Genomic DNA, 26,477 nt, shown 5'->3' on the forward strand with positions numbered 1-26,477 from the left:
AAGATTTAGGAGTGTGTCTATGGGAATGTTTGACCATTTTTCCAGAAGCGCATTTGTGAGGTCAGGCACTGATGTTGGACAAGAAGGCCTGACTCGCAGTCTCCACTCTAATTCACCCCAAAGGTGTTCTATCAGATTGAGGTCAGGACTCTGTGCAGGCCAGTCAAGTTCCTCCACCCCAAAATCACTCATCCCTGAATTTATGGACCTTGCTTTGTGCATTGGTGCACAGTCATGTTGGAACAGGAAGGGGCCATCCCTAAAAGTTCCTACATGTTGGGAGCATGAAATTGTCCAAAATGTCTTGGTATGCTGACGCCTTAAAAGTTCCCTTCACTGGAACTAAGGGGCCAAACCCAACACCTGAAAAACAACTCCACACCATAATCCCCCCTCCACCAAATGTTACACTTGGCACAATGCAGTCGAGCAAGTACCGTTCTACTGGCAACCGCCAAAAGCCAGACACGTCCATCAGATTTCCAAACAGAGAATCATGATTTGTCACTCCAGAGAACACATCTCCACTGCCCTAGAGTCCAGTGGTGGCTTGCATTACACCACTTGCTTTGCATTGCACTTGATTTAAGGATTGGATGCAGCTGCTCAGCCATGGAAACCCATTCCATGAAGCTCTCTACGCACTGTTGTGCTAATCTGAAGGCCACACAAATTTTGGAGATTTTTAGCTATTGACTCTTTAGATAGTTGGTGACTTCTGAGCACTGTGCACTACAGCATGTGCTGACCCTTGCTCTTTCATTTTACGTGACCTACTAACTGTTGACCGTGGAATATTTAGTAGCAAAGACATTTCACAGATGGACTTATTGCACAGGTGGCAACCTATCACGGTACCAAGCTTGAATTCACTGAGCTCCTGAGAGCGACCCATTCTTTCACAAAATGTTTATAGAAACAGTCTGCATGCCTAAATGCTTGATTTCATACGCCTGTGGCCATGGAGGTGATTGGAACACCTGAATGCAATGATTTGGAGGGGTGTCCCAATACTTCTGGCAATATAGTGTGTTTGTGTATATATATATATATATATATATATATATATATATATATATATATATACACACACACACATATATATATATATATATATATATATATATATATATATATATACACATACATATACATACATACATAGTATATATACACATAATGTACATATATTTATCTATTTAGGTAATATACAGATTTGTTTGTTACTTATATCTTCAGAAACACTTCTAAAAGAGAAAAACAGTTTGAACATCTAAAAAGTTTGCTTTACAAAGTACATCTAAACTATGTACTTTTAGCTTAATACATCAAACAGAAGATATTCTTGTATTTTGCTCACCAAAGCTAAGCTCTGCTAATGTCAAGACATTATTTACATGCAGGAGATGACAGCCCTGATTATTCACTCACAGACATTTGAATAATTATTCCACCCATTTGTCAGCCCATCAGTATTATCAAGGTAAACATTATAAAATTAAACACTAGCAACATATAATTATTAGCTCATAAATCAGTAAAACTTTTACTATGCTTGTAAAATCAGCATCTAAGACAGGAACGTGGCCAGCCACCTAACTGGTAATCATAAGCTGTGCTTATTTATGTGTATCCTCCTATCTATTTTATTCTGCTCTTTTAATTATGAAGAAAACCACACATACATCATCTAACTATATGTATTTGCATAAAATGACAACTATTTCTCTGAAATGGTGACATTTTTTGATTAGTTTGAGGTTTTCCAATACTGAAAGGCCTTCAGACACACCAGCAGCATTTTTTTTTGTAACAGAATCAGTTAATGCAAACAGCAGCAATACTAACAGTTTAGTTTACTAATAAATATCAAAAGCTGTATCAAACACAAAATCAATGAATTATTATACTGCAGTTTACCAGTTATTTGATGTTGTGGCTGCGTTAGTTTTTTTAGGCTTTTTTTCTTTTATTTTCACCTGGTGCTCTACTTTCTCCCTTATGGGCAGCCTGTGAACTTCAGCACTGTAATGCTTCTCTGAGCCTTCCTCTAATGGAGCAAAGACACACAAGTCTGGAAATGTGCATATTTTATTTGAAGAAAGTGAAATATATGAGTTGATTTACTAAAACTGGAGAGTGCAAAATCTTGTGCAGCTCTGCACAGAAACCAGTCAGCGCCCAGGATTTTTTGTCAAAGCTTAATCGAACAACCTGAAGTTAGAAGCTGATTGGCTACCATGCACAGCTGAACCAGATTATTCTATCTTCAGTTTTAGTGAATCAACCCCATAGTTTCTGAGACCAAGGAGAGGGGGAGAGTTTCCATTTAGGAAGTAACTGCTCTGGGCTTCAACAAAAAGGTTATCAAACTGTTATGGGTAAAGTTCAGCTTTAATGTCCTTTAACAGAAATGCTGCTACAGGGCAGCACGGGTGAACAAAATCATATTATATATACACACACGTGATTTTACAATTCCGGTTAGGGGGTGCGCGTGCCTTACCTGCGCCGCCATTCGCGGCCTTGGTTGTCAATCACTGGGTCCTGGCCGGTGATTACTCCATGATCGCCCAGTATCGCCAACGGGGGAGAGACTTGTGTATACACAACACAGATCTCTCCCCGGTCAGCTCCTGCACATTGCTTTGTATGGTTCTGCATACGAAGCAGTGTGCTTACAGGGAAGCAAACACACACAGCCCCCATAGTGAAACAGAACAGAGTTAACCCTTTGATCGCCCCAGATGTTAACCCCTTCCTGCCCAGTGCCATTAGTACAGTGTCAGTGCTTTTTATTAGCACTGATCACTGTATTGGTGTCACTGGGGATGTCAGTGATACCAAGTCAGTTTCCCCCAGTGTCAGAATGCCCGCCGCAGTCCCGCTATAAGTCGCTGATCGCTGCCATTACTAGTAAAAAAAATTCCAGTATATACCACTATTTGTAAAAGTTATAACTTTCACGTAAATCAATTAATTTACATGCATTGGGATTTTTTTTAGCAAAGACATGTAGCAGAATACATTTTGGCCTAAATTTATGATGAAATTTGATTTTTTTAATTTTTTTACTGGACATTAATAGCAAAAAGTCAAAAATATTGGGTTTTTTTTTCCAAATTGTTGATCTTTTTTTATTTATAGTGCAAACAATTAAAAACGCACAGGTGATCAAATACCAAACAAAAGAAAGCTATATTGGTGGGAAAAAAAGGACGTAAATTTCATTTGGGTGCAGCATTGCATGACTGTGCAATTGTCAGTTAAAGTAACGCAGTGCCATATCGCAAAAAATGGCCTGGTCAGGAAGGGGGGTAAATCCTCTGGAGGGCAAGTGGTTAATAGACAAACCATTTAACACTGATTGGGGTGCTTATAATGCTCCTTCTTTATCTAAATCCTTTATCCCACCAAAAAAAAAAAAACTTTCTGTAACAGCTTAAAAGTGTTAGCTGCAGTTCAGCTTTAATTTGTTTGCCAAGTCCATCTAAATCTGCTAGTACATATAACACTACCCTTACCCCAGATTGACAGTGCTGCTGTCCAAAGGTGTCCTCCTTTAAGAGCGGAGTCACACTGAGATAGGAAGTGTGTTACTGACTGGATCACCAGGTGAAAATAAGGGAAGCCATTTATATTTAAACATTGGTATGCTGCAAGGATTGATAAACTGGTTTACACAGTAAGGTGCAGCAGGTGGAAAAATAAAAAAGAATAGATTCCTCTATCCATAAAAATGAAGTGAATAGAGGAATAGAATAGAGAATTACCCCACTGGAACACTGTATTCCGACAGCAGGATCCACAGCTGCCAGAATACACTCAACTGCCAGGGAGCCTGAATCTATATATAAAAGCAGGAACACCCCAGGACATGACACCAACCTAAAGGCATGTACTAGCAGGATGCCCTAAAGAGTAGAAACTGTGGCTGCTCTACTTAATCAAGGATGTGACTGTGGCCTTGGGGGCCACTTTGAATGCAGGAGCTACAAAACGCATGTGGAAAATTAAGCAGACATTTCCAATTCAGGCACTTACACGATTTGCAGTTTATTACAGTAAATGATGCATACATGAATACAGAGCTGCTCTAATTTGTGTCTTTTATATCTGCTTGAAGTTCAGCTTTAATATACTGTATTTTGGATGCAACTACTTATATCTAAAGATGCAATGGATATAAAAAGTCTACACATCCCTGTTAAAATGTCAGGTTTCTGTGATGTAAAAAAATGAGACAAAGATAAATCATTTCAGAACTTTTTCCATCTTTCATGTGACCTATAAACTGTACAACTCAAATGAAAAACAAACTGAAATCTCTTGGGGGGGGGGGGGGGGAGTAAACATAAAAAAAATAAAACAATGTGGTTGCATAAGTGTGCACACCCTCTTATAACTGGGGATGTAGCTGTGTTCAATCACATTCAAAATGATCTTAAATAGGAGTCAGTACACACCTACCATCATTTAAAGTGCCTCTGATTAACCCCAAATAAAGTTCAGCTGTTTGAGTAGGTCTTTCCTGACATTTTCTTAGTTTCATCCTACAGCAAAATCCATGGTCTGCAGACAGCTTCCAAAGTATCAGAGGGATCTTATTGTGAAAAGGTATCAGTCAGGGTACAAAAGAATTTCCAAGGCATTAGATATACCATGGAACACAGTGGAGACAGTCATAATCAAGTGGAGAAAATATGGTGCAACGGTGTCTACATGCATTGTTCATGTTTATGTGTTTCACTGTGGCTTTGATATTTGACCAAAGACCCTTCTGTTGCCATGTTTTTAATGAAAAATAATACATTTTGTAGTTTTATTTTTGTCTAATAATATGTTTTTTGGTGCCTTCAAAATCCCAATTTTTGCTATCTTTCTATTCATTCATGTATGGGATGTGGCCCATGTCATAAAAAGATTGGGCTATCTATAGAAATCAATAAAATTGCTCCACATACCTGTTTTTGCATCCAAATCCTCCACACTGTCTCTTAAGGAAGATGTTAAATCGTTATCATGTCTGTCAAAGAATACATACTTGATAAACATCACACAAAATGTACTGACTGTATACCCTATATATACTAAATCCTTTAGTAGAATTTAAAAATAAGTGCTGGCAAAATTGCACATGCACCAGCACAATACCAAATGGGCAATGTATAAAGCTATATTATCTGCACTTTACATAAACACAGTTCACCGCCAGCCAAACGTTTTTGTAGGACCTCATTCTGCTATCTTTGCTAGGCAGACTTCTAAAAGTGCTTTTCTTGTTTTCTTTGTCCTATATTTTTGCATTTGTTCAAGTCTCCTGGATCTCCTTGGAATCAAGATAACATTTACATATTAAAGCATACTGCAGACCATGTTTTCTCCACTTTCATCAACAATTCTTCTTTCATACTCAAACTCCTCTTAAGATACCTGTAGACATTTAAAGGACAATTTTGATCTCACTGTTACCAATCAACCTGAAAACTGTAGTAACTACTGTGGCAATCATTCTCAGAGGGCTGCATATTTTTTGGCTAAGTGTTAAAGTTTATAGTAGGAGGCTACTGCTCAGTGCAACATGGATATGTGTGGTTAAGGATCAGATTGTAAGTAGCACCAAGGATTTTATAGCATCACGCAAAAAGGACCAAAAAAGACTACACCATCCACTTGACTTCTGGAAGGTTTTACCCCCTTCATGACCACAGCATTTCTGGCTATATTCAGCACTGTGCTACTTTAACAGGCAATTGCGCGATCATGCAACACTGTACCCAAATTAAATTTCTCTAATTTTTTTAAATACAAATAGAGCTTTCTTTTGGTGGTATTTGCTCACCACTGTCTTTTTTTTTAAAAAAAAACAAAAAAGACAAAAAACTATATTTTCTACTGTTATAAAACATATCCAATAAAAATTAAAAATTAAATTTCTTCATAAGTTTAGGCCAAAATGTATTCTGCTACAAGTATATGGTAACCCCCCCCCCCCCCAAAAAAAAACCCCCCACAATAAATAAATAATTATGTGAAAGGTATAGTGTCTAGAAACGAAGATATACAGTGGGGCAAAAAAGTATTTAGTCACCACCAATTGTACAAGTTCTCCCACTTACAAAGATGAGAGAGGCCTGTAATTGGCATCATAGGTAGACCTCAACTATGAGAGACAAAATGAGAAAAAAAAATCCAGACAATCACATTGGCTGATTTGGAAAGAATTTATTTGCAAATTATGGTGGAAAATAAGTATTTGGTGAATATCAAAAGTTCATCTCAATACTTTGTTATATATCCTTTGTTGGCAATGACAGAGGTCAGCCGTTTCCTGTAAGTCTTCACAAGGTTGGCACACACTGTTGCTGGTATGTTGGCCCATCCTCCATGCAGATCTCCTCTAGAGCAGTGATGTTTTGGGGCTGACGCTGGGCAACACGGACTTTCAACTCCTTCCAAAGGTTTTCTATGGGGTTGAGATCTGGAGACTGGCTAGGCCACTCCAGGACCTTGAAATGCTTCTTACAAAGCCACTCCTTCGTTGCCCGGGCGGTATGTTTGGGATCATTGTCATGTTGGAAGACCCAGCCACGTTTCATCTTCAATGCCCTTGCTGATGGAAGGAGGTTTGCACTCAAAAGCTCAAGATACATGGCCCCATTCATTCTGTCCTGCACATGGATCAGTCGTCCTGGTCCCTTTGCAGAGAAACAGCCCCAAAGCATGATGTTGCCACCCCCATGCTTCACAGTAGGTATGCTGTTCTTTGGATGCAACTCAGCATTCTCTCTCCTCCAAACACGACGAGTTGTGTTTCTACCAAACAGTTCTATTTTGGTTTCATCTGACCATATGACATTCTCCCAATCCTCTTCTGGATCATCCAAATGCTCTCTAGCAAACTTCAGACGGGCCCGGACATGTACTGGCTTAAGCAGGGGGACACGTCTGGCACTGCAGGATCTGAGTCCCTGGCGGCGTAGTGTGTTACTGATGGTAGCCTTTGTTACGTTGGTCCAGGCTCTCTGCAGGTCATTCACTAGGTCCCCCCGTGTGGTCCTGGGATTTTTGCTCACCGTTCTTGTGATCATTTTGACCCCACGGGGTGAGATCTTGCGTGGAGCCCCAGATCGAGGTAGATTATCAGTGGTCTTGTATGTCTTCCATTTTCTAATTATTGCTCCCACAGTTGATTTGTTCACACCAAGCTGCTTACCTATTGCAGATTCAGTCTTCCCAGCCTGGTGCAGGTCTACAATTTTGTTTCTGGTGTCCTTCGACAGCTCTTTGGTCTTCACCATAGTGTAGTTTGGAGTGTGACTGTTTGAGGTTGTGGACAGGTGTCTTTTATACTGATAACAAGTTCAAACAGGTGCCATTGATACAGGTAATGAGTGCAGGACAGAGGAGCCTCTTAAAGAAGAAAGTACAGGTCTGTAAGAGCCAGAAATCTTGCTTGTTTGTAGGTGACCAAATACTTATTTTCCACCATAATTTGCAAATAAATTCTTTCCAAATCAGCCAATGTGATTGTCTGGATTTGTTTTCTCATTTTGTCTCTCATAGTTGAGGTTTACCTATGATGCCAATTACAGGCCTCTCTCATCTTTTTAAGTGGGAGAACTTGCGCAATTGATGGCTGACTAAATACTTTTTTGCCCCACTGTATATACTGGAATTTACGCTATGATGCTATACTGGTATTGGCGGTTGTCAGACTTATAATGGGACTGTGATAGCGTGGGAAGCAATCTGGCGCTAACATACCCTTGCTGGGAGGTAGACTAACTGACACTGACATCAATAGTGACACTAATACAGTGATCAGATTTAAAACTGTACACTCTCACTGCACTAATGACACTGGTTGGGAAGGTGTTAACATCTAGGGGCAATCAGAGGGTTAACTGTGTGCCTAACAAGTTAATGTGTGTAATATGTGCTGCTTTTACTAACAGATCTGGCTGTGTTTTCTCCATACTTTGCCGGGAGAAGGAACAGCCAGATCATGCTCTGTGTATGTTTTTAAACAGTCCCGGAGGCAAGCTCGCAATGTTTATTTACATTGCTGAGCCTGCAGCTGGCACTCAGTCACAGTAAATCTACTGTGGATATGGTTTACTACAGCGAACAACATAATAAGTAAAATAGCCAATCTAATGAAAAGTAATGCACCCCAAATTCATGTACAAGAAGCAATTTTTTACCAAAAAAAAAAGAAGAAGAGGTAGTACAGCATGCACAGAGCAGTGCTGCAAAAAAAGCATTACAAGCCCTAGAGATGTGAAGAAGCAGTTATATGGCTGTAGAACGTTTTATCATTTACTAAATATTATATAGGATTTTAAATTAACTCATAGAATCTGCGCTGTTCAATTTTATATAATACATTGCATTTTCTTGGTGTCTGCTTAGAGCTGAGCTTCTGAGGCAGTAATATGTAGCACGCCTTTTTTCCAACAAACACTTTTTAGCTTCGCCATTACAAGGACCATCATTTCTGTAACAGGAAAAATAGGCAATAACTTGTACAAGATGTTATTACTTGCACACAAACTGAGATGGAATAGGGGAAACATGACCATCTGCTTTTCAGGTCCCTGGAGTGTTATTTTCTGCACACTATTCCATACTTTAAAGCTTGCTGTAGGCCTATAATTTACAGCATAGCAGAATAAACAGATACTAATAAAAGCAAGTCTTCTAGAGCCATCTAGTGTCAGATGAAAACAATGCAACATAATAAATGCCATCAAAAATAGTCAATGCTAGTATGAAAAATAAACATGGAAACTTGAAAGGTAACATTGCTATGCCTAAGAAGCAACCTTTTTTCTATAGGGAAAGGAGGGAACCTTTAGCTACCTGATAGCACACACCAAGACCCTTTATGGACAAACTAAAATTCCTCTTAAGGAGATCATTCATAACATTGCCATTTGGGGAGAATATTTATACTAGAAGTAACATCTTGGGCTGTAGGCTCTAAAAGATGTGGTGCTGCCACCAATATGTCCAGTCCATAGGTTAAAATCATTACATTCTGGTAGTTGGGGAATAGACCCAAAAAAAAAAAAAAAAAAAAAAAGAAGGAATAGAATGGCAAAAAGGGAAAGTAGGTGCATCGGAAAGACAGAGTGCTAGCTGAGAAGACGAGGAAAGAAATTAGCTTGTGAATTAAGGTGGTCTTAATATAAGAATCCAGTCATCTGATCCATTCAATTATGCAACACGTAGATTGGATATAAAAAATTATGATTCATGTTCTAGTAAACTGCCTTTTTTTCCTCCATCAGCTCATCCCCCCCAAAGCTATTACCTTTTGTATCACTCAACCCCTCCTCCTAGATTGTAAGCTCTAAACTGCCTCCCCATGACCCCATAAACCCCTGCCACCCCTTGTACTTCTATGTATACAGAAAATAGACAAAGCAGGGACCAGGGCTGTAGATAAGGGGGTACCACCAGTCCTCCTGTATGGGGCCCAGGCCAGCAGGGGGGCCCAGGCAGCTGGGTGAATCGGATGTGGGCAGGGACAGTGATCAGCACAGTGGGGGGGATGCAATTACTGTAACCGATGAATGGCTCTCTCTGCAGCAGCTGAAAGCTTCTCCTCTACCTACCGCTGGCTTTCAGCTGCTGTAGAGAGAGACATACAGGGGATCGGTTCCAGTAATTGCCACCCCCCAGCTGCACCTATCACCCCCCTGTGCACCATACATTTTCCCTTGCTTCCCAGGACCCCACTGTGTACCCCCACGGTGCTGCTGGCTTCCCTCCTCTCCTTCCCTCCAGCAGCTGCAAGCAGACAATTGGATTCTTTTGGCTGGAGAGTGGGGGGGAAAGGTCTGGTAAATATGTCACATTTACCAATCCCTTCCTTTCCTGAATGAACACAACAAGTGATTGGCACCAATTGCTCACTGTGTTCATTCATAATGGTAGTAAACTGTGTTTTTTTTTGTAGGGCCCTGTCAGTTTGGCTGTACGGGGCCCCGTGGTTTCGAACAGCTGCCCTGGCAGGGACTATTGGTGATAGTGGTGCTAGACAGTAGAGCATTACATGAGGGAAAGGGGGTGGGGTGGACCGAATGGGAAAAAAAAACATGCCTTAAAGAAGGAATAAGAGATGAAATTATACATACTGGCTGCTTATACTTGCTCTGGATTTAGCATGTCCTTCCTCTTCTGCTGCAGAGTCTTCTCCATGGTCACCTAAAACAAAGAGAAAACAATATTTTGTGAAAAAAGCACACCCCTCCCCCCCCAAAAAAAAATCAGACTTTAATAATAAATGCTGTCAAGGATCAGCTGTTAAAAGGTGGCAATGCATGCTACAAAATGCAGTTCTAAAACCAAATTTAGGGACTTCTGGGCCACAATCAGCAAACTTGTCTCCAGGAGGTCCAGTTGGCAGAATTAACCAACTTCAAAGCAAACTGAGGCTGCTTGGAATTTTTGTTTTGCCAAGAAGCAACAAGTGCTCATGTCAACCAACCCATTTGGCTTTATACTGTATATCCTTTCACCTAGATGTTCAGCCAGTATTTACAAGACTTGGTGTACAGTATGGTACCCATGTCTATAGGGCCTAGTGGTTCATTAGAAATAATAAAAAAAACTACTGCTGCACCTAGATTTTTACATCTGTTTTATATAGGTTGTGGGAACACAATTAACTGTTTACAGATATTTTTTTCACTAATATAGATATATACATGAGATTCAGAGCATTTAATTTCATAATTATATTTATAAAACACATTTGATAACAAATAGAATTTTACACTGGTAGCCCGGGATAGACATTTACATTAGTGGTTCACTGAATGTAAAAAGAACATAGCATTTTTCATGGATAGGGAAGCACAATTTCTATTCCCTATAACTCGATTCCCATTGACTTTCATGGTTCTAAGGTTCTATGTAAGGATGAAAGAAACAACATAATTAGTTGCTATAACAAGAACCAAATTTAAAATGTCTGACAATAGTGTCTACATGTCTAACAACACCAATTGAAGAGGATTGAAGATAGCACATGAAGAAGGTTTTCTATCACTTGATCCCCAAATGTGTCTGCAGGTATTCGCAGATGAGATGGTTGACTCATCAAGCCAAAAATGTGCAATGAAGTATTTGTCAGATGTGTATGGGTTCTATTAGTGTTTATTAACGTAGATACTTTAGCAAATGAGCTAAAAGTCCTCTGTACCTTGTGCTCACAAAGGGTTTAGGTCAGTTAGGTCCCTTTCACACAGGGCAGACTCCGTTTAGATCAGAAGGAAATCTGTCCACTGATCAGAGAAGAGTGAGTGGATGAATGACAGATCATTGTCTTCATTTAGATCAGCAGGAAATCTGACCACTGATCATTGAGTGGACACGGACAGAGTCTGCTCTGCGGAGCGGCGGGAGTAAACAGACTCCACTGTCTATTTATACCTGACAGCCCTCCGATCCACTTAGACAGACAAGGAAAGATCCCTTTCAATTTTTTTTTAGAAGACCAGATTGGACCGTTTTTTTTTTCTATCAGTTCCTAAGATCTTTTTAACTACTTGCTGACCAGCCGCAGTACATTTACTGCGGCTGGTCGGCAAGTGGTTAAAAAAGATCTTAGGAACTGATGGATAGAAAAATTCTTTGCCAGGTAGATTAGGATTTTGGGTTTAGCTGTAAAATCCTTTTCTTGGGTTGTGTTGTCACCGTCCGGTGAATGGACACTGGCCAAAAAAGGAAGGAAGCAATATCCAGGTATAACACCTCCCACCTCGGCTAAGCCTCAGTTTTGTAGCAAAAACAGAAAGGGGATGGTCAACATAGAAAAAAGGCCAAAAACACAGAAAACCCCAGAACGGGGAACCCAACTACAAAGCGGCATGCAAGACCTTTTTTCGCCCAGAGTCCAGAGAGGCATAAATATCTACATGATAGAAATTACAAAAAACCAGCACTATATAACCCGTAATGTTAAATAATAACTGTACATCAACACCTTAAAGTGCTACTAAACCCAGGACCCTGCATTCACTATATCTGGTCACCCACAGTACACAGAACATGGAAATGCAATTATTTTAGTCAATATAAACTGCTAAATACCTTTTCTCATCAGCAGTTAGAGCAGTCTAATGACTTCTATCAGTGTCCAGCAGAGCACTGGTTAAAGCTTGTGGGAGGCGGTTTCATTCTTCCTTGATTGTCCTATGAGGCTGTAGGACCCCTGGCCCTCTGTATGGACAATGCTGATTGGCCCTGTGCTGGCACTCTCCCAAGAAAAAAAAACTCTCACCAAAATGAGCATGAGCAGCTTGCCCCCAAAGCTCTGTTCTATTAGCAGATGGATTGGGGACAGTAGAAGGGGAGGATCAGAGAGGACAAGATCAAACATCCTTAATACACAATATGGAGGATTAATCTCTTAGGTTCCACAGTGAGTATAACAAACATGTTTGGCTGCATATACAGACTGAGTTTACGGTTGTGGGTTTAGTATCACTTGAAGTGCCCCTTCATTCACTCTGTGTGCAAAATCTGTGACACTGAATGCAATGTACTGTGTATATTACATATACATAAATATATCAATAACTGGATAAATCAATAATTGGATTATATATAAAATATAAATTCAGTTTTTGCACTGGAGTGCGGATGTGGGATTATTCATGACCACATAATAATTACCGATTTATTTTATGTATTGCACAAAATGTAACGGAATGTTTGCACAAAGCAAATAAAAAAGGAGCACTTAAGGTTTTGCTATACAGCTTTTATTTAAAATAATAATAAAGTCACTTTTTTATTTTTTATTACAATAAAAATTAAGTTTACACTTAATATTTATTTCAGGTTCCTATATAGCGCCGTCAATTTACGCAGCGCTTTACATACATATTATACATTCACATCAGTCCCTAACCCTCAAGGGATGTACAATCTAAGGTCCCTAGCATACTAGGGACAATTTAGACAGGATCCAATTCACCTACCAGCATGTCTTTGGAGTGTGGAAGGAAACCGGAGTACCCGGTGGAAACCCATGCAGGCACAGGGAGAACATGCAGGGGTGTTAGGGACAGGCCAGGAAATCAGGGGCAGGCCAGGGAATCAGGGACAGGCCAGGGAATTAGGAATCAAGCCTCTGAAAGGCGTTTTTCCAAAGAGAGACATCTGTAAGCACATCCATTCATCACCTAAGGCCACTAGCTAACAGGGTTAGCTGAGCTGGGAGAGGTTGTGTCTGGGTGGGGATACATCTCACCTGAAGTTGGCAGCATAACCTAAGTAGTCATGAATAAAAAGTCCTCTGTGTCCTGTGAGGTACAATTAAGAAAATACTGTATGTATTTCAAATGCGTATATAGCCGCTTGCCTGCATTCAGCTTTATTGTACTCTAAATATCTTGTATTGGAAATGTATAGGAAATGTGTCAAGAGTGTGCTCTTTCGCCCATTCTGGACCTACACTCTGATTTAAGGATTAAATCTGATACAATGGCATTTATACAAGTGACAGTCAACCTCTTCATGTCTTTCTCAATAAATGCTTATTACTTGACATAGCGAATGCAAATAATAGTGCCCAAGGCTTTTCTTCTGGCAAAAAACGATGGTTATATTCCTTTGAAGCTATGCTACTTTTTTGTACAGTTTTAGCCATTGACACACTATAAACTGACAAAAATGATGACGTTACCTGTGACGAAACGTGTAGGGTGGAGCCACGCACACACGCTACTGCACATGCGTGAACGACTGGCGGCCATTTTGGAAACTAGAAAATGTTGATTTTTTTTGCCAATCAATGCCTAATGATGTTTGCTTACATGATCACTTCCCCAAAGTAGTACAATGTTACTATGGTAACATTGTACTACTTTGGACATAGTGAAATATGAAAAAAAAAATCTTAAAAAAAATGTAATAAAATATTTAAAATTAAAAAAAAAAAAAAAAAAATATATATATATATATATATAAATAAATTTCACACTGTCACCAGTCAGTGTCCCTGATCACCGCCATGCCAGTTATATGATGATGCTGTACTGCACTGGTGACAGTATATAAAAAAAAGAAATGGTGAAAATAATTTTTTTTATTTTTTCATTTTCTGAAAAATTATGACAAAAAAATACTTCAAAAAACTCGCCATGCCTCTTATGAAGTACGCCGGACTGTCTACTTTGCAAAAAGGGGTCATTTGGGGGATATCTGTACTGTTCTGGCATTCTTGGACCTCAAGAAATTAGATTGGCTGTCAGTACTTCAGGATTGATCAATATTCAGATCTATACCATAGTTTATGAACTCTATAAACTTTCCTACAAACTAAAAAATACATCCTAATTTGGGTTATTTTCCCCAAAGACATGTAGTAGAATACATCTCGGCCTAAATTTATGAAGAACAATTATTTATTTGCAAACTTTTATAACAGAAACAAAGAAAAACGTTTTTTTTTCAAAATTTTCAGTCTTTTTTTTGTTAATTTAGCAAAAAATAAAAACCCCAGTGGTGATTAAATACCACCAAAAGAAAGCTCTAGATGTGTGAAGAAAATTATAAAATTTTAGTTTGGGTACAGTGTTGTATGACCGCGCAATTGTCATTCAAAGTGTGAGAGCGCTGAAACCTGAAAAATGGCCTGGGCAGGAAGGTGTAAAATTGCCCGGTATTGAATTGGTTAATACAGGCCATACATGGGTCGAATTCTGACCGAATTTTCTTTCGAAAATCAGAAATTTAGTGTGTTTTTTAACTCGATGGTGCCACCATTGATTTTGAAATTCGACCAACCAAGCCTTCATCTTCACCTCATGTTGCTACAGAAATTAATTTTCGTGGCCAAGAACTTTCTTTTCTTTCCAGGTCACAGCTCATGCTCATTTCTTTTTCGATTTTATTTCTCCATGATTCTCCCATCATTGATTAGGAATTCATTTGCTTTTCAAAAAATTTCCAACATGCCCAATCAGTCAGATTCAATGGTCACACAAAAATCGGCCATTCCTGTGGCCCACTAATGGTGCAAAATTTGAACGAAAATTCTGAGAAAAGATTTTCGAAAGGAAATTCTTTTCGGAATTCAACCTATGTATGGCCGGCTTTACACACATTTTTATGTGCACTGCCATTAAACTGTATTAGAGCGTGTATTTTCTTGAAAGCACATCAAAGTCCTGCATGCTGCTTCTTTAATGTGTTTTCATAAAATGTGCTTTTTAATAGCATTTAATAACATCTTGCATAAAATGAGCTTAAAAATGTGATGTGGAAAAACCACACTGCACAGATGCGAGAATTTGGTGCAGGAAAGGTGCATTTATTGCACCACACAGGAACGCACCGCCCTTGCTGCATGTGCACAGATGCCATTAATTGTTAAATGGTACCCTAAAAGCAAACATTACGCATTTGCGACCTCCAAACCATGATCTTAAAAAGTAGTGTCTGATTTACACATTCCCATGCATTTGACAGTCCATTGAAATCAAAGGAAGAAGAAAGAAAGTGTGTGCTGTGACTATGATCTCCTATGGTTGAAACAGTCACCTTTTATTCAGATGGTTTAAAACCTCCTTTGAAAACTGCTCTTGCAATTGCAATCCACAGGGTTATAATTTGTCCCAACCCCTGTCATTGTCAGATCTGCAAGATAGCTTGGTTTAAACAAAATGAGGAGAAACCTATAAAAGGCATGTATAAAAAATAAATACTGCATACGATCAGCCTATGAATTTACTGCTACCAATTCACTGATAGGGATGAAACAGTGCGAGTTGGTGCAGTGGCAGCAAGTGTGGAATCGTGCGTCAGCACAATGGAGGCAAACACAGCATCATATGCTGGCAAAGTGGTGGCAAGTGCAGAATCGTGTAGCGGCACAGTTGTGGTGAGTGCAAGACCACCCGTCCACACAGCACAGTGGCAGTGAGTGGAAAATTGCTTGTCAGCACAGTGGCAGTGAGTGGAAAATTGCTTGTCAGCACAGTGGCAGTGAGTGGAAAATTGCTTGTCAGCTGAGGGGCTGAAGAAACATCCATCAGCACAGTGGCAGAGAGTGCACAAGCAACAATACATGTAGGAATGAATACGGGACACAGCAAGTAGTAAGATCTCCACAAAGGGATTTTATATCTGCCACAAACATAAACATCCCCTTATGTGCCTCCAAAACTTTCCCATCTCATCGAGCAGCCTCAGAATTACTCCCTCTATGTAGAAGGTACCAGAATTACTCCTTTAGTTCTAGCTGCTGCCTCAATAAACCCCCTTCTCGTACAGCAACCCAAAGTATTGCTTCCTCTCATAAAGCAGTAAGCAGACAGACCACCTCATCATCAGTATCCTTACCTGCCTGCTGGACCGGGGCAACCCTGGAGGAGGCAGAGAGGACTCCGCCTCCAGTGATGGAGAACACCCTGTGCTCACTGAGTGGACTACAGCATAATATGGCCACTCCTGTCCAGCTCACTGACACCTTTTTGCGTCCAGCTTCATACTTTCTGAAGCTGGATGAGACCCCTGTGCACACCACCACCACCACCACCACCACCACATCAGCCCCTCACAAAGTCAATTTGCTTTATAATAAAGCACCCAAAAGCATACATGGTTAAGACATCGTATTGTTACAGACCAGGCTCTAAGTGCCTACCACACTTGTGCAGTTGTGGCTCAATTTTATTATCGACCAGGCTGTAATCCCATACCATGCATGTGCAGTCGTTCTGTCATTTTATTCCAGACCACCTAAGACATGGGACAAATACAGTTGCAAGAAAAAGTATGTGAACCCCTTGGGATTACGTGGAGTTTTGCATGAATTGGGCATAAAATGTGCTCTGAACATCATGTGCAATTAAACCATGGCAACATCTAATGTTTGTGTAGTATTATGTTCAGCAGACTGTGTTCTTCTATTGTTGTGACTTAGATGACGTTCAGAGCACATTTTATGCCCAATTCATGCAAAACTCCACGTAATCCCAAGGGGTTCACATACTTTTTCTTGCAACTGTATGTATTTTATACACACTACCCATGCATGAATGATTGGCTACCATTTTTTCACCCACTGCGGAAGCCACTATTGCAACAGAAAAATCGAAATGCCCATGTCTAACGACAGCACCATTATAAAATGTATGTTACCCTAAATATTTATTACTATGTGTGGTCACATGTGTGTATTTTATACATCATAGTCTTGATCATTTTCAATCATGTTCTAAACTATCCACACAAAGTACAGACACTGATCTGTGTTAGCGTGGTCAGTTTTCATCCTTTGGCTGGCCATTCAGGAGGTATTGGGCAGATTGCTCAGCCACAATGCCCCCTGATGAATCACAGCCAGCATCTGGCCCACATCCTCTACCAATCACAGCCTGCTTTGGCATGCGCGCTCTCCCATTCACAGCCAGCCCCAAGCAGATGCCTGTTCCCAATCACAGCTTGCCCCTGGCACACACCCCCTCCCAATCACAACCTGCCCCTTGCACACACTCCCTCCCAATCACAGCCCGCTCTGGCATACACCCCTCCCAATCACAGCCAGCAACTGGCACACCTCTCCTCCCAATCACAGCCTGCTCTAGCATACACCCCTCCCAATCACAGCCAGCCCCAGGCACGTGCCCCTTCCCAATCACAGCCTGCCCCTGGCACACACCCCCTCCCAATCACAGCCAGCAACTGGCACATGCCTCTTCCCAATCACAACCTTCCCCTGGCACACATTCCCTCCCAATCACAACCTGCCCCTGGCATACACCCCTCCCAATCACAGCCAGCCCCAGGCACATGCCCCTTCCCAATCACAGCCTGCCCCTGGCACACATCTCCTCCCAATCACAGCCTGCTCTAGCATACACCCCTCCCAATCACAGCCAGCCCCAGGCACGTGCCCCTTCCTAATCACAGCCTGCCCCTGGCACACACCCCCTCCCAATTACAACCTGCCCCTGGCACACACTCCCTCCCAATTACAACCTGCCCCTGGCATACACCCCATCCCAATCACAACCTTCCCCTGGCACACATTCCCTCCCAATCACACCCTGCCCCTGGCATACAACCCTCCCAATCATAGCCAGCCCCAGGCACATGCCCCTTCCCAATCACAGCCTGCCCCTGGCACACATTCCCCCCCCAATCACAGCCTGCTCTAGCATACACCCCTCCCAATCACAGCCAGCCCCAGGCACATGCCCCTTCCCAATCACAGCTTGCCCCTGGCACACGCCCCCTCCCAATTACAACCTGTCCCTGGCACACACCCCCTCCCAATTACAACCTGCCCCTGTCACACATCCCCTCCCAATCACAGCCTGCTCTGGCATTCACCCCCTCCCAATCACAGCCTGCTTTGACATATGCGCCTTCCCATGACAGAACTGTTTGCACAGAGAACCAAACCTCCTCTTCTAGGTTCCCCCGCCGACACTGTCTGCTCCTCCTCTTCTGTGTCTTACCCCCATAAGAAACTGCTTGCTATGGGGCACACATTCAGGCTCGCTACCCAGCCAGAATATGCGGGTTCATAGACAGACACACACACAACATGGCTCAGCCCCACCCCCCACTCCCTCCTCACTGATTTTGACTGACAGCAGCAGGAGCAAATGGCTCTTGATGCTGCCTCTGTGTCCTGTGAGGAGCATAGACCAGCATAGTTTTAGACAGGTACAACGTTGGATCGAGATAGGACTCCGGTAAGTCTGTAGGGAGGTGAGGGGGCGATTCAAGTAGTAGGACATTTTTTTACTTAATGTCTTAGCTTTATAACCACTTTAATCAGGACAATGAAAAATTACATGTATTTTATTTCACTTTAAAAAGGTAAACTTTACATATTTGGGTTACTACAGTACATGCAGCCCACTTGAACTATTCACAATAGTACAGGGTCATTTTGGAGATGCAATCTGCATCAGAGGCTGGAATCTAGGGGAAAATGTAAACTCCATTCACTTCCTGTAATTCTCTTTTATAATACCTACAGAATTTAGTGTTCTCAAAATACATTTTTTTTTTAGATAAAGGTTTTTGACAGTGTGAGACCCTGACACCATGTAAATAGGCATAGAAGTAGCATCGGATTCTACAGCTGCAGTTTGAAGCTCTGGCAAGTTTATTGTGAATTGAGAAAGTGGTGTTCTATGCTTTCTCTGGATTTCGTAGTTCTGGATTGGGGCTGGGAGCTTGAAAATTCTGAAGAATATTGAAGAAATGTAAAAATAGGGGTGTCTCCTGATTTCTCTGCGGCGGTGCAGCAACACAATTCCATCTTTGCATGGCTGGAGCTCGCCCCGCACCTGCTTGAAACATCTTCCATTTGGCTGAGCGTTGCTGCTCCTTCAGAAGCTTGACTGCATGGCCACCTCAACAGTTAACCTGGATGTTTATGCAGCCTCCATGTTGTTTTTCTGAGATCCATGAGTCTGCTTCTCCCTCCCCCCCCCCTTCCCTGGCCCCCCCCCTTCCCTGGCCAGACTGCCCCATTATCCCTCTCTTCATTCCCTTTCCACCCCTACCCATGTATCCTGCGGCGAGAGTGACTGCCACCCCCGCACTGTCCTGTTTTTATCCCACCACATCTCGCAGGTGAACTCAAGCGTCCCCCCATTTTTTCTGGACATCCACAGATTCTTGGCTTACCTTACCCCCCTCATCCTCATCCATTTTCATTCATCTCCCTGGACACTCAGCACACTGTGCCATCGGGTGCTTTTCAGCGAATGATCACTCCCCTAGCTGATGGAGTACTGTTGGAACTTTGTTTTCTCCATTGGATTTTTGTTTTTAGTCAAGCTTTGTTTCCCTGGCCAGCCTATGCGCCACTGCTTGCAGTTATTTGTTCCCTTTTTTTCTGCTGGTCCAGGGTTTGTGGTACAGACCCTTAAAACTTGTATGACTTTTTCTTTACCATGTTTTGATTGTACATATAGGATGATTATCCTGTCGGGTTCTTATATTGTAGCCGTTTCTTTATACGGAGAATCTTCTTACTGGAAATCCATACTTAGCATGTTAATTGCCTCACAGTCAGAATACTCAATTGTTTTATTGTATTTTAGCTCTGTTGACCCATCTATGCTAGGTCCTTATAATTGCCATGTAATGTGTATGGCCTTTTATTTGCCCGATGATCTGATTTCATGCCTCTACCCCATAGGTATCATTTTGACTCCATAAAATTTCTAACTTGGAATAGTAGAGGTCTTAGAGTGAAAACCAAATGCATTGCGATTATGGCCCACCTAAAATCACAACAGGCCAATGTTTCCGTTCTGGTGGAAACTCATAAATGGCCAGCTGCAGCTCGCCCTTAAAAAACTCTAGGTGGGCTGATTGTACCAGGCCCCTCATACTGCTCACTCCCAGGGAGTTGCAATTCTCATCACTAAAACTGTCCAATATCAATTACTGGCACTGCAGTCGAATCCTCAGGGCAGGTGCCTTTTTTTACATGCTTTGATTAGTGGGGTTGAAATACTGTTATTGGCTTATTATATCCCTCCTCAATGACAATTTTCAGTACTACATGATGGTCCTGCCTTTATGGCCCAACACCCTACAGCCCCTGCTATTTGGATGGGTGATTTTAATATAGTTATAGATCCCAATCTTGACAAAATGGGCCTCGACTCTTCCAAGCCATCTCCATCTCCTGTAACAAGATTTGGTAGGCACCTAGCAGAATTTGCTCTGATAGACACATGGAGACAAAGGCTTTCCACGTCTAAAAAATATTCCTGTTTTTCTGCTTTGTGCTCCACCATGTCCTGAATAGATTATATTACATTATATTATCACAATCCATACTGCCTAGTTTAGTGGATGTGGGCTTTGGTACCCCATTGTTGTCCGACTATTGCTTGCCTATCTGGCCCATTTGGACCATAAACCCCCCGTGATAGTGTCTTTGCAGAACACTTCTGGGCAACATTTAACAGACCCTGACCTTGTAGCCAAGGAGTTTCACAGCTTCTTTGAAACCCTATATTCCTCTATTACCCATCACTCTCAGACTGAGCTATTCAACTTTCTACAGGACATTTACCTTTCCTTCTCTAACCCCATCTCAGGTTGAAATGTTAGAGGCCCCGATCTCCACCTATGATAATCAATGAAGCCTCGATGCATCTTACCCCCTCCAAGGCACCATGGTCAGACGGACTCTCTCTGGAATTTTATACTCAGTTTTGCAAGGTCCTTGTCCCCAAATTGCAAGACTTATTCACCCATATACAGTGGATATAAAAAGTATACACACCCCTGTTAAAATGTCTGGTCTCTGATGTAAAAAAAATGATACAAAGATAAATCATTTCAGAATTTTTTTACCTTTAATGTGACCTATAAACTGTACAACTCCATTGAAAAACAAACAAATATTTTAGGGTGGGGGGGGGTAAACATAAAAAACTAAAATAATATGGTTGCATAAGTGTGCACACCCTCTTATAACTGGAGATGTAGCTGTGTTCAGTTTAAGCAATCACATTCAAAATCATGTTAAATAGGAGTCAGTACACACCTGCCATCATTTAAAGTGCCTCTGATTAACCCCAAATAAAGTTCAGCTGTTCTTGTAGGTCTTTCCTGACATTTTCTTATTCGCATTCTACAGCAAAAGCCATGGCCCACAGAGAGCTTCCAAAGCATCAGAGGGATCTCATTATTGAAAGGTATCAGTCAGAAGAAGGGTACAAAAGAATTTCCAAGGCATTAGATATACCATGGAACACAGTGAAGACAGTCATTATCAAGTGGAGAAAATATGGCGCAACAGTGACATTACCAAGAACTGGACATCCCTCCAAAATTGATGAAAAGATGAGAAGAAAACTGGTCTGGGAGACTGCCAAGAGGCCTACAGCAACATTGAAGGAGCTGCAGGAATATCTGGCAAGTACTGGCTGTGTGGTACATGTGACAACAATCTCCCATATTCTACATATGTCTGGGCTATGGGGTAGAGTGGCAAGACGGAAGCCTTTTCTTACAAATAAAAACATCCAAGCTCGACTAAATTTTGCAAAATCACATCTGAAGTCTTTCAAAAGCATGTAGGAAAATGTGTTATGGTCTGAGGTTGAACTTTTTGGCGATAATTCCAAAAGATATGTTTGGCGCAAAAACCACACTGCACATCACCAAAAGAACACCATACCCACAGTGAAGCATGGTGGTGGCAGCATCATGCTTTAGGGGATGTTTTTCTTCAGCTGAAACTGGGGCCTTAGTCAAAGTAGAGGGAATTATGAACAGTTCCAAATACCAGTCAATATTGGCACAAAACCTTCAGGCTTCTGCTAGACAGCTGAACATGAAGAGGAACTTCATCTTTCAGCATGACAATGACCCAAAGCATACATCCAAATCAACAAAAGGAATGGCTTCACCAGAAGAAGATTGAAGTTTTGGAATGGCCCAGCCACAGCCCAGACCTGAATCCAATGGAAAATTTGTGGGGTGATCTGAAGAGGGCTGTGCATAGGCGATGCCCTCGCAATCTGACAGATTTGGAGTGTTTTTGCAAGGAAGAGTGGGCAAATATTGCCAAGTCGAGGTGTGCCATGCTGATAGACTCATACCTCAAAAGACTGAGTGTTGTAATAAAATCAAAAAGGTACTTCAACAAAAGTATTAGTTCAAGGGTGTGCACACTTATGCAACTATATTATTTTAGTTTTTACTTTTACTTCTCTCCACCTAAAAGATTTCAGTTTGCTGTACTCACTGTATTTGACTCTTCTACCTTCCCTTCCTCCATGGGGGAGGCCCTGATTGTACTTATACCCAAACCTTGTAAGGATCACCTATTCACTGAGTCTTACCACCCCATCTCCCTATTACAATTAGATGTTAAAATTCTGGAATAAATTCTGGCCCTCCGCCTCAATAAAGTAATTCTTAATTTATTTCACCCAGATCAGATAGGATTCATGCCAAACAAAAATACGGCTTTTACCCTTCAGCGACTTTTCATGAACCTACAGGCCACCCATGACTCTGATGGCTTCCAGGTGGTCAGTTTGAACACTGCTATGGCATTCGATTCAGTGGAATGGGGATATCTATGGGAATTCCTCCATAGATTTGCTTTTGGACCGAAATTTAATAAATGGCTTCAGCTTTTAGGACTCATGAGCACTGGGAGTATTTACAGCTGCTGTTTTGGCCACCAGCGTCCTTAACCAGTAAATAGCTGGTCAGCAGCTGTCAGCAGGATACCCTGCTGACAGCTGAAAAAAAAAAAAAAAGAAAGAAAAAACCTTTGCCGGCAATAAAAAAAAGTTGTAAACCAAAAATGTTTTTAGGTTAACCCCACACCAAAATTAAAAAAAAAAAAAATTGCGTGGCGTCCCCCCCCCCCCCCCTAAATCAATACCAGACCCTTAAACGAGCGAGCACCCCCCCCCCCGAACCATACCACATGCCCTCAACATGGGAGGGTGCTTTGGGGCAGAGGGGCTCCCCCTCCCCCCAAAGCACCTTATCCTCATGTTGAGGACTTCTTCCCGACAACCCTGGACGGTGGTTGAGGGGTCTGCAGGTGGGAAGCTTATTGGAATCTTGAAGCTCCCTTTATCAAGGGGGCCCCCAGATCCTGCCCCCTCCATTTGAATGACTGTCATTCACCAAAAAAGTGTAGTGTAAAAAAAAAGAAAAAAAAAAAAAAAAGACAGTAGGCAGTTTTTGACAAGTCCTTAACAAATCAAAGATAAAAAAAACTGTGTAGATCCATCATCAATCATGATGCCTGCCACCACTGCTGATCCGACAAAAAAAAAAAAAAAAAAAGAATGTGACATTATCGACTGAGACATGCTGGGTCGGTAACTGCACAAGGGGGCAGGGTCACCTGGTGATGTCACCGGGTGGCTCCACCGCTCAGTTATTTAAGAGCTGTCAGACAGCTGAGCTGCCAGACAGCGGGAGCCTTCGTCAGGACCGGATATTTTTTTAATGCTTTTTTGGGTCGGCAGTGGTGGCAGGCGTTGTGATGGATGATGGATCTACACCGGTTTTGTTTTGATTTTTTAATAAAGTACGTGTCAAAAGCTTATTAAAGGGGGCTTCCAGATGCTGATAAGCCCCCTGTCGGCAGACCCCCACAACCACCGGCCAGGGTTGTGGGAAAGAGACAAGGTGCTTTGGGGAGGGGGGAGTTCTTTCCCTAACCTCGATTCCCCATACCTACTAAGGGTTCTCCTTCACCCGACGGCAACCAATTTGGCATACCAATTGAAAACTATATGGGTGGCAGATGTGGGGGAGCTGGAGGATGAAGACTGGGAAGAGTTACTGGACTCCTGTAAGCTTGTTTCCCCAAAACTTTCTGATCGCCTCACCCACCTATATATACTACATAGGGCATATCTAACTCCCATCCGATTATCAAAATACCGGCCACATCATAGTCCCCTCTGTCCCAGATGCAATGAGTCCATTGGCACTGTAATGATTATGCACAATAGAGACATGGAAGCTGTACGTGACAGCCATCTTGTCAAGGTCTCAGCCATTTTTGTGTTTCATGAGCAGTTATCTTCCTCTCTCCTCCTGAAATTGTAATGTGTAGCTGTAAGTTGTAACAAATTTCAAAAGAGCCTCTTATCTTAATTAAAACACAAATAGAGGCCAGCTCCAGAGCTGTGAACAGCTAATCAGTCTTGACGGGATGTCTGTTTTCAGGAACCATGAAAAACACTTTCCTCTGCCCTATCGAAAAACAATAATAACTCAGTCAAGCAGTCAAAAATGACCCGTAAGGCCTTTAAGGCTCTAAGAATACAGCGCGTGCCATAAAACATCTATTCCATATACAATTCATAGAATTCAACAGGAACAGGGCACATTAATATTAGGTATATATTTGAATAGGGAATATCATACCAAACAAATCAAGGACACACATGACTATGTTAGCACATAGCAAATTGGAGAAAGCAGTCTCTTCCCCCCTGGGTGTCAAAAGGTACGCTGTGTTTGGTATCCCTTGGTTTGAAATATTCTGAATATTAATCTGACAGTTGCTAGAACACCACCTGCACATACGAGAAGTTATTTATATTAGTATGAAACTATAGTTGGGACTTGGTCATAAATTTGGTGACCTCCTAGCAACCATTCCTTAAACCAGATGATTGGTCAGTTGTTCTCAGGCAACACCCCTTTGATATCATAGAAAAGGGACTGACCAGATTTAGTAAGTGTGCTCTCGTTTAACATCAATCAAGAAACATCTTAACGGATTTGAGAGCCAAGGAAACTTTTTTGCTCGGACAACTGGACTCCGCTAAAACCAGGAATTTGCAAGTATTCTGCCTTCTTAACTCCTTTCTTTTATCTCTCTGTTGCTTTATTGTTCTCTTTATGTCTGTGTAACATCTTTTTCTGTAAATATTTTGATTGCACCATTTTGACCTTTTTAGTAATAAACCCTATTTTGAAAAGTGTTGAAACTGTCTCTAAAGATTTTAATGCAAACTAAAGAATCCCGGTCTCTTGAAGAGTGCTACTGTATGTAATAATCCTCTGAATATACCTAAATGTATGGAATGGTAATTGAGCACTGGGAACATCAATAAAAAGCAGCTAGCATAAGAGGTAACCTTTGGAACCCAATAAACACATGTAGAAAAATATATGCAGCGCTAATAAAACTTAGTGAAAACAAACGGAAAATCAGAACATAGGTTGCACACTAGCATAGATGAAAAAACTCAGTCCATATTACATGGTGGGATAAAGTGATAGGTGCAATTGTCCAAGTGATCCATGATCAGAGATAATCGTGACTCTAGTGATCCTATAATTGTACAAATAATACACTAACCAGATAGCGCATAAAGTGCGCATGGAGCAATTAAGACCCGCTCCTGGTGCTCTGGACTTGTGGTTTCAGGAGGATGTCATCTGCAGGTTAGCCACCACATCTCATCAATCCAGGTACATTCGTAAGTCATCCACCAGGAAAATCATCAGCGGGGGAGGGGGTAATCACACATCACTCCAAACCAGCAGGAACCTTCAAAAGTGGGCTCCCATGCAGGGCACACAGCTGCTCCACAGCTTCCAGTACGATCTCCTGATGGCCAATGCTCTTCACCCCCAAAGCATCAAGATGTTGAGGTGATAGATCCAGCAGGTCCTGCCCTGTTATGTCCCATTCTGGAAATGGGTAGTGCTGAACTGAGGGGTCCAGACCCTGTAAATAAGCCCTCACGGAGTCCGGGCACCGTGAGGGCTTATTTACAGGGTCTGGACCCCTCAGTTCAGCACTACCCATTTCCAGAATGGGACATAACAGGGCAGGACCTGCTGGATCTATCACCTCAACATCTTGATGCTTTGGGGGTGAAGAGCATTGGCCATCAGGAGATCGTACTGAAAGCTGTGGAGCAGCTGTGTGCCCTGCATGGGAGCCCACTTTTGAAGGTTCCTGCTGG

The 26,477-nt window shown here is 41.7% G+C and overlaps 1 protein-coding gene across 1 annotated transcript in view; it reads right to left on the reverse strand.

Moving 5' to 3' along the window:
- CAAP1 (caspase activity and apoptosis inhibitor 1) overlaps positions 1-26,477 on the reverse strand; it is a 42,956-nt gene that overhangs the window by 3,127 nt on the left and 13,352 nt on the right. The window contains exons 5-6 of the mRNA XM_089678043.1: positions 10,146-10,215; positions 4,965-5,026 (exon numbers count right to left, since the gene is read on the reverse strand). Of these exons, the coding sequence (XP_089534169.1) occupies positions 4,965-5,026; positions 10,146-10,215 (132 nt within the window). The remainder of the gene's footprint in view (positions 1-4,964; positions 5,027-10,145; positions 10,216-26,477) is intronic.

This window comes from Staurois parvus, unplaced genomic scaffold (genome assembly GCF_062004578.1).
Source record: "Staurois parvus isolate SC_StPar_1 unplaced genomic scaffold, SC_StPar_1.0 ptg000198l, whole genome shotgun sequence".
Lineage (NCBI taxonomy): Eukaryota > Metazoa > Chordata > Amphibia > Anura > Ranidae > Staurois > Staurois parvus.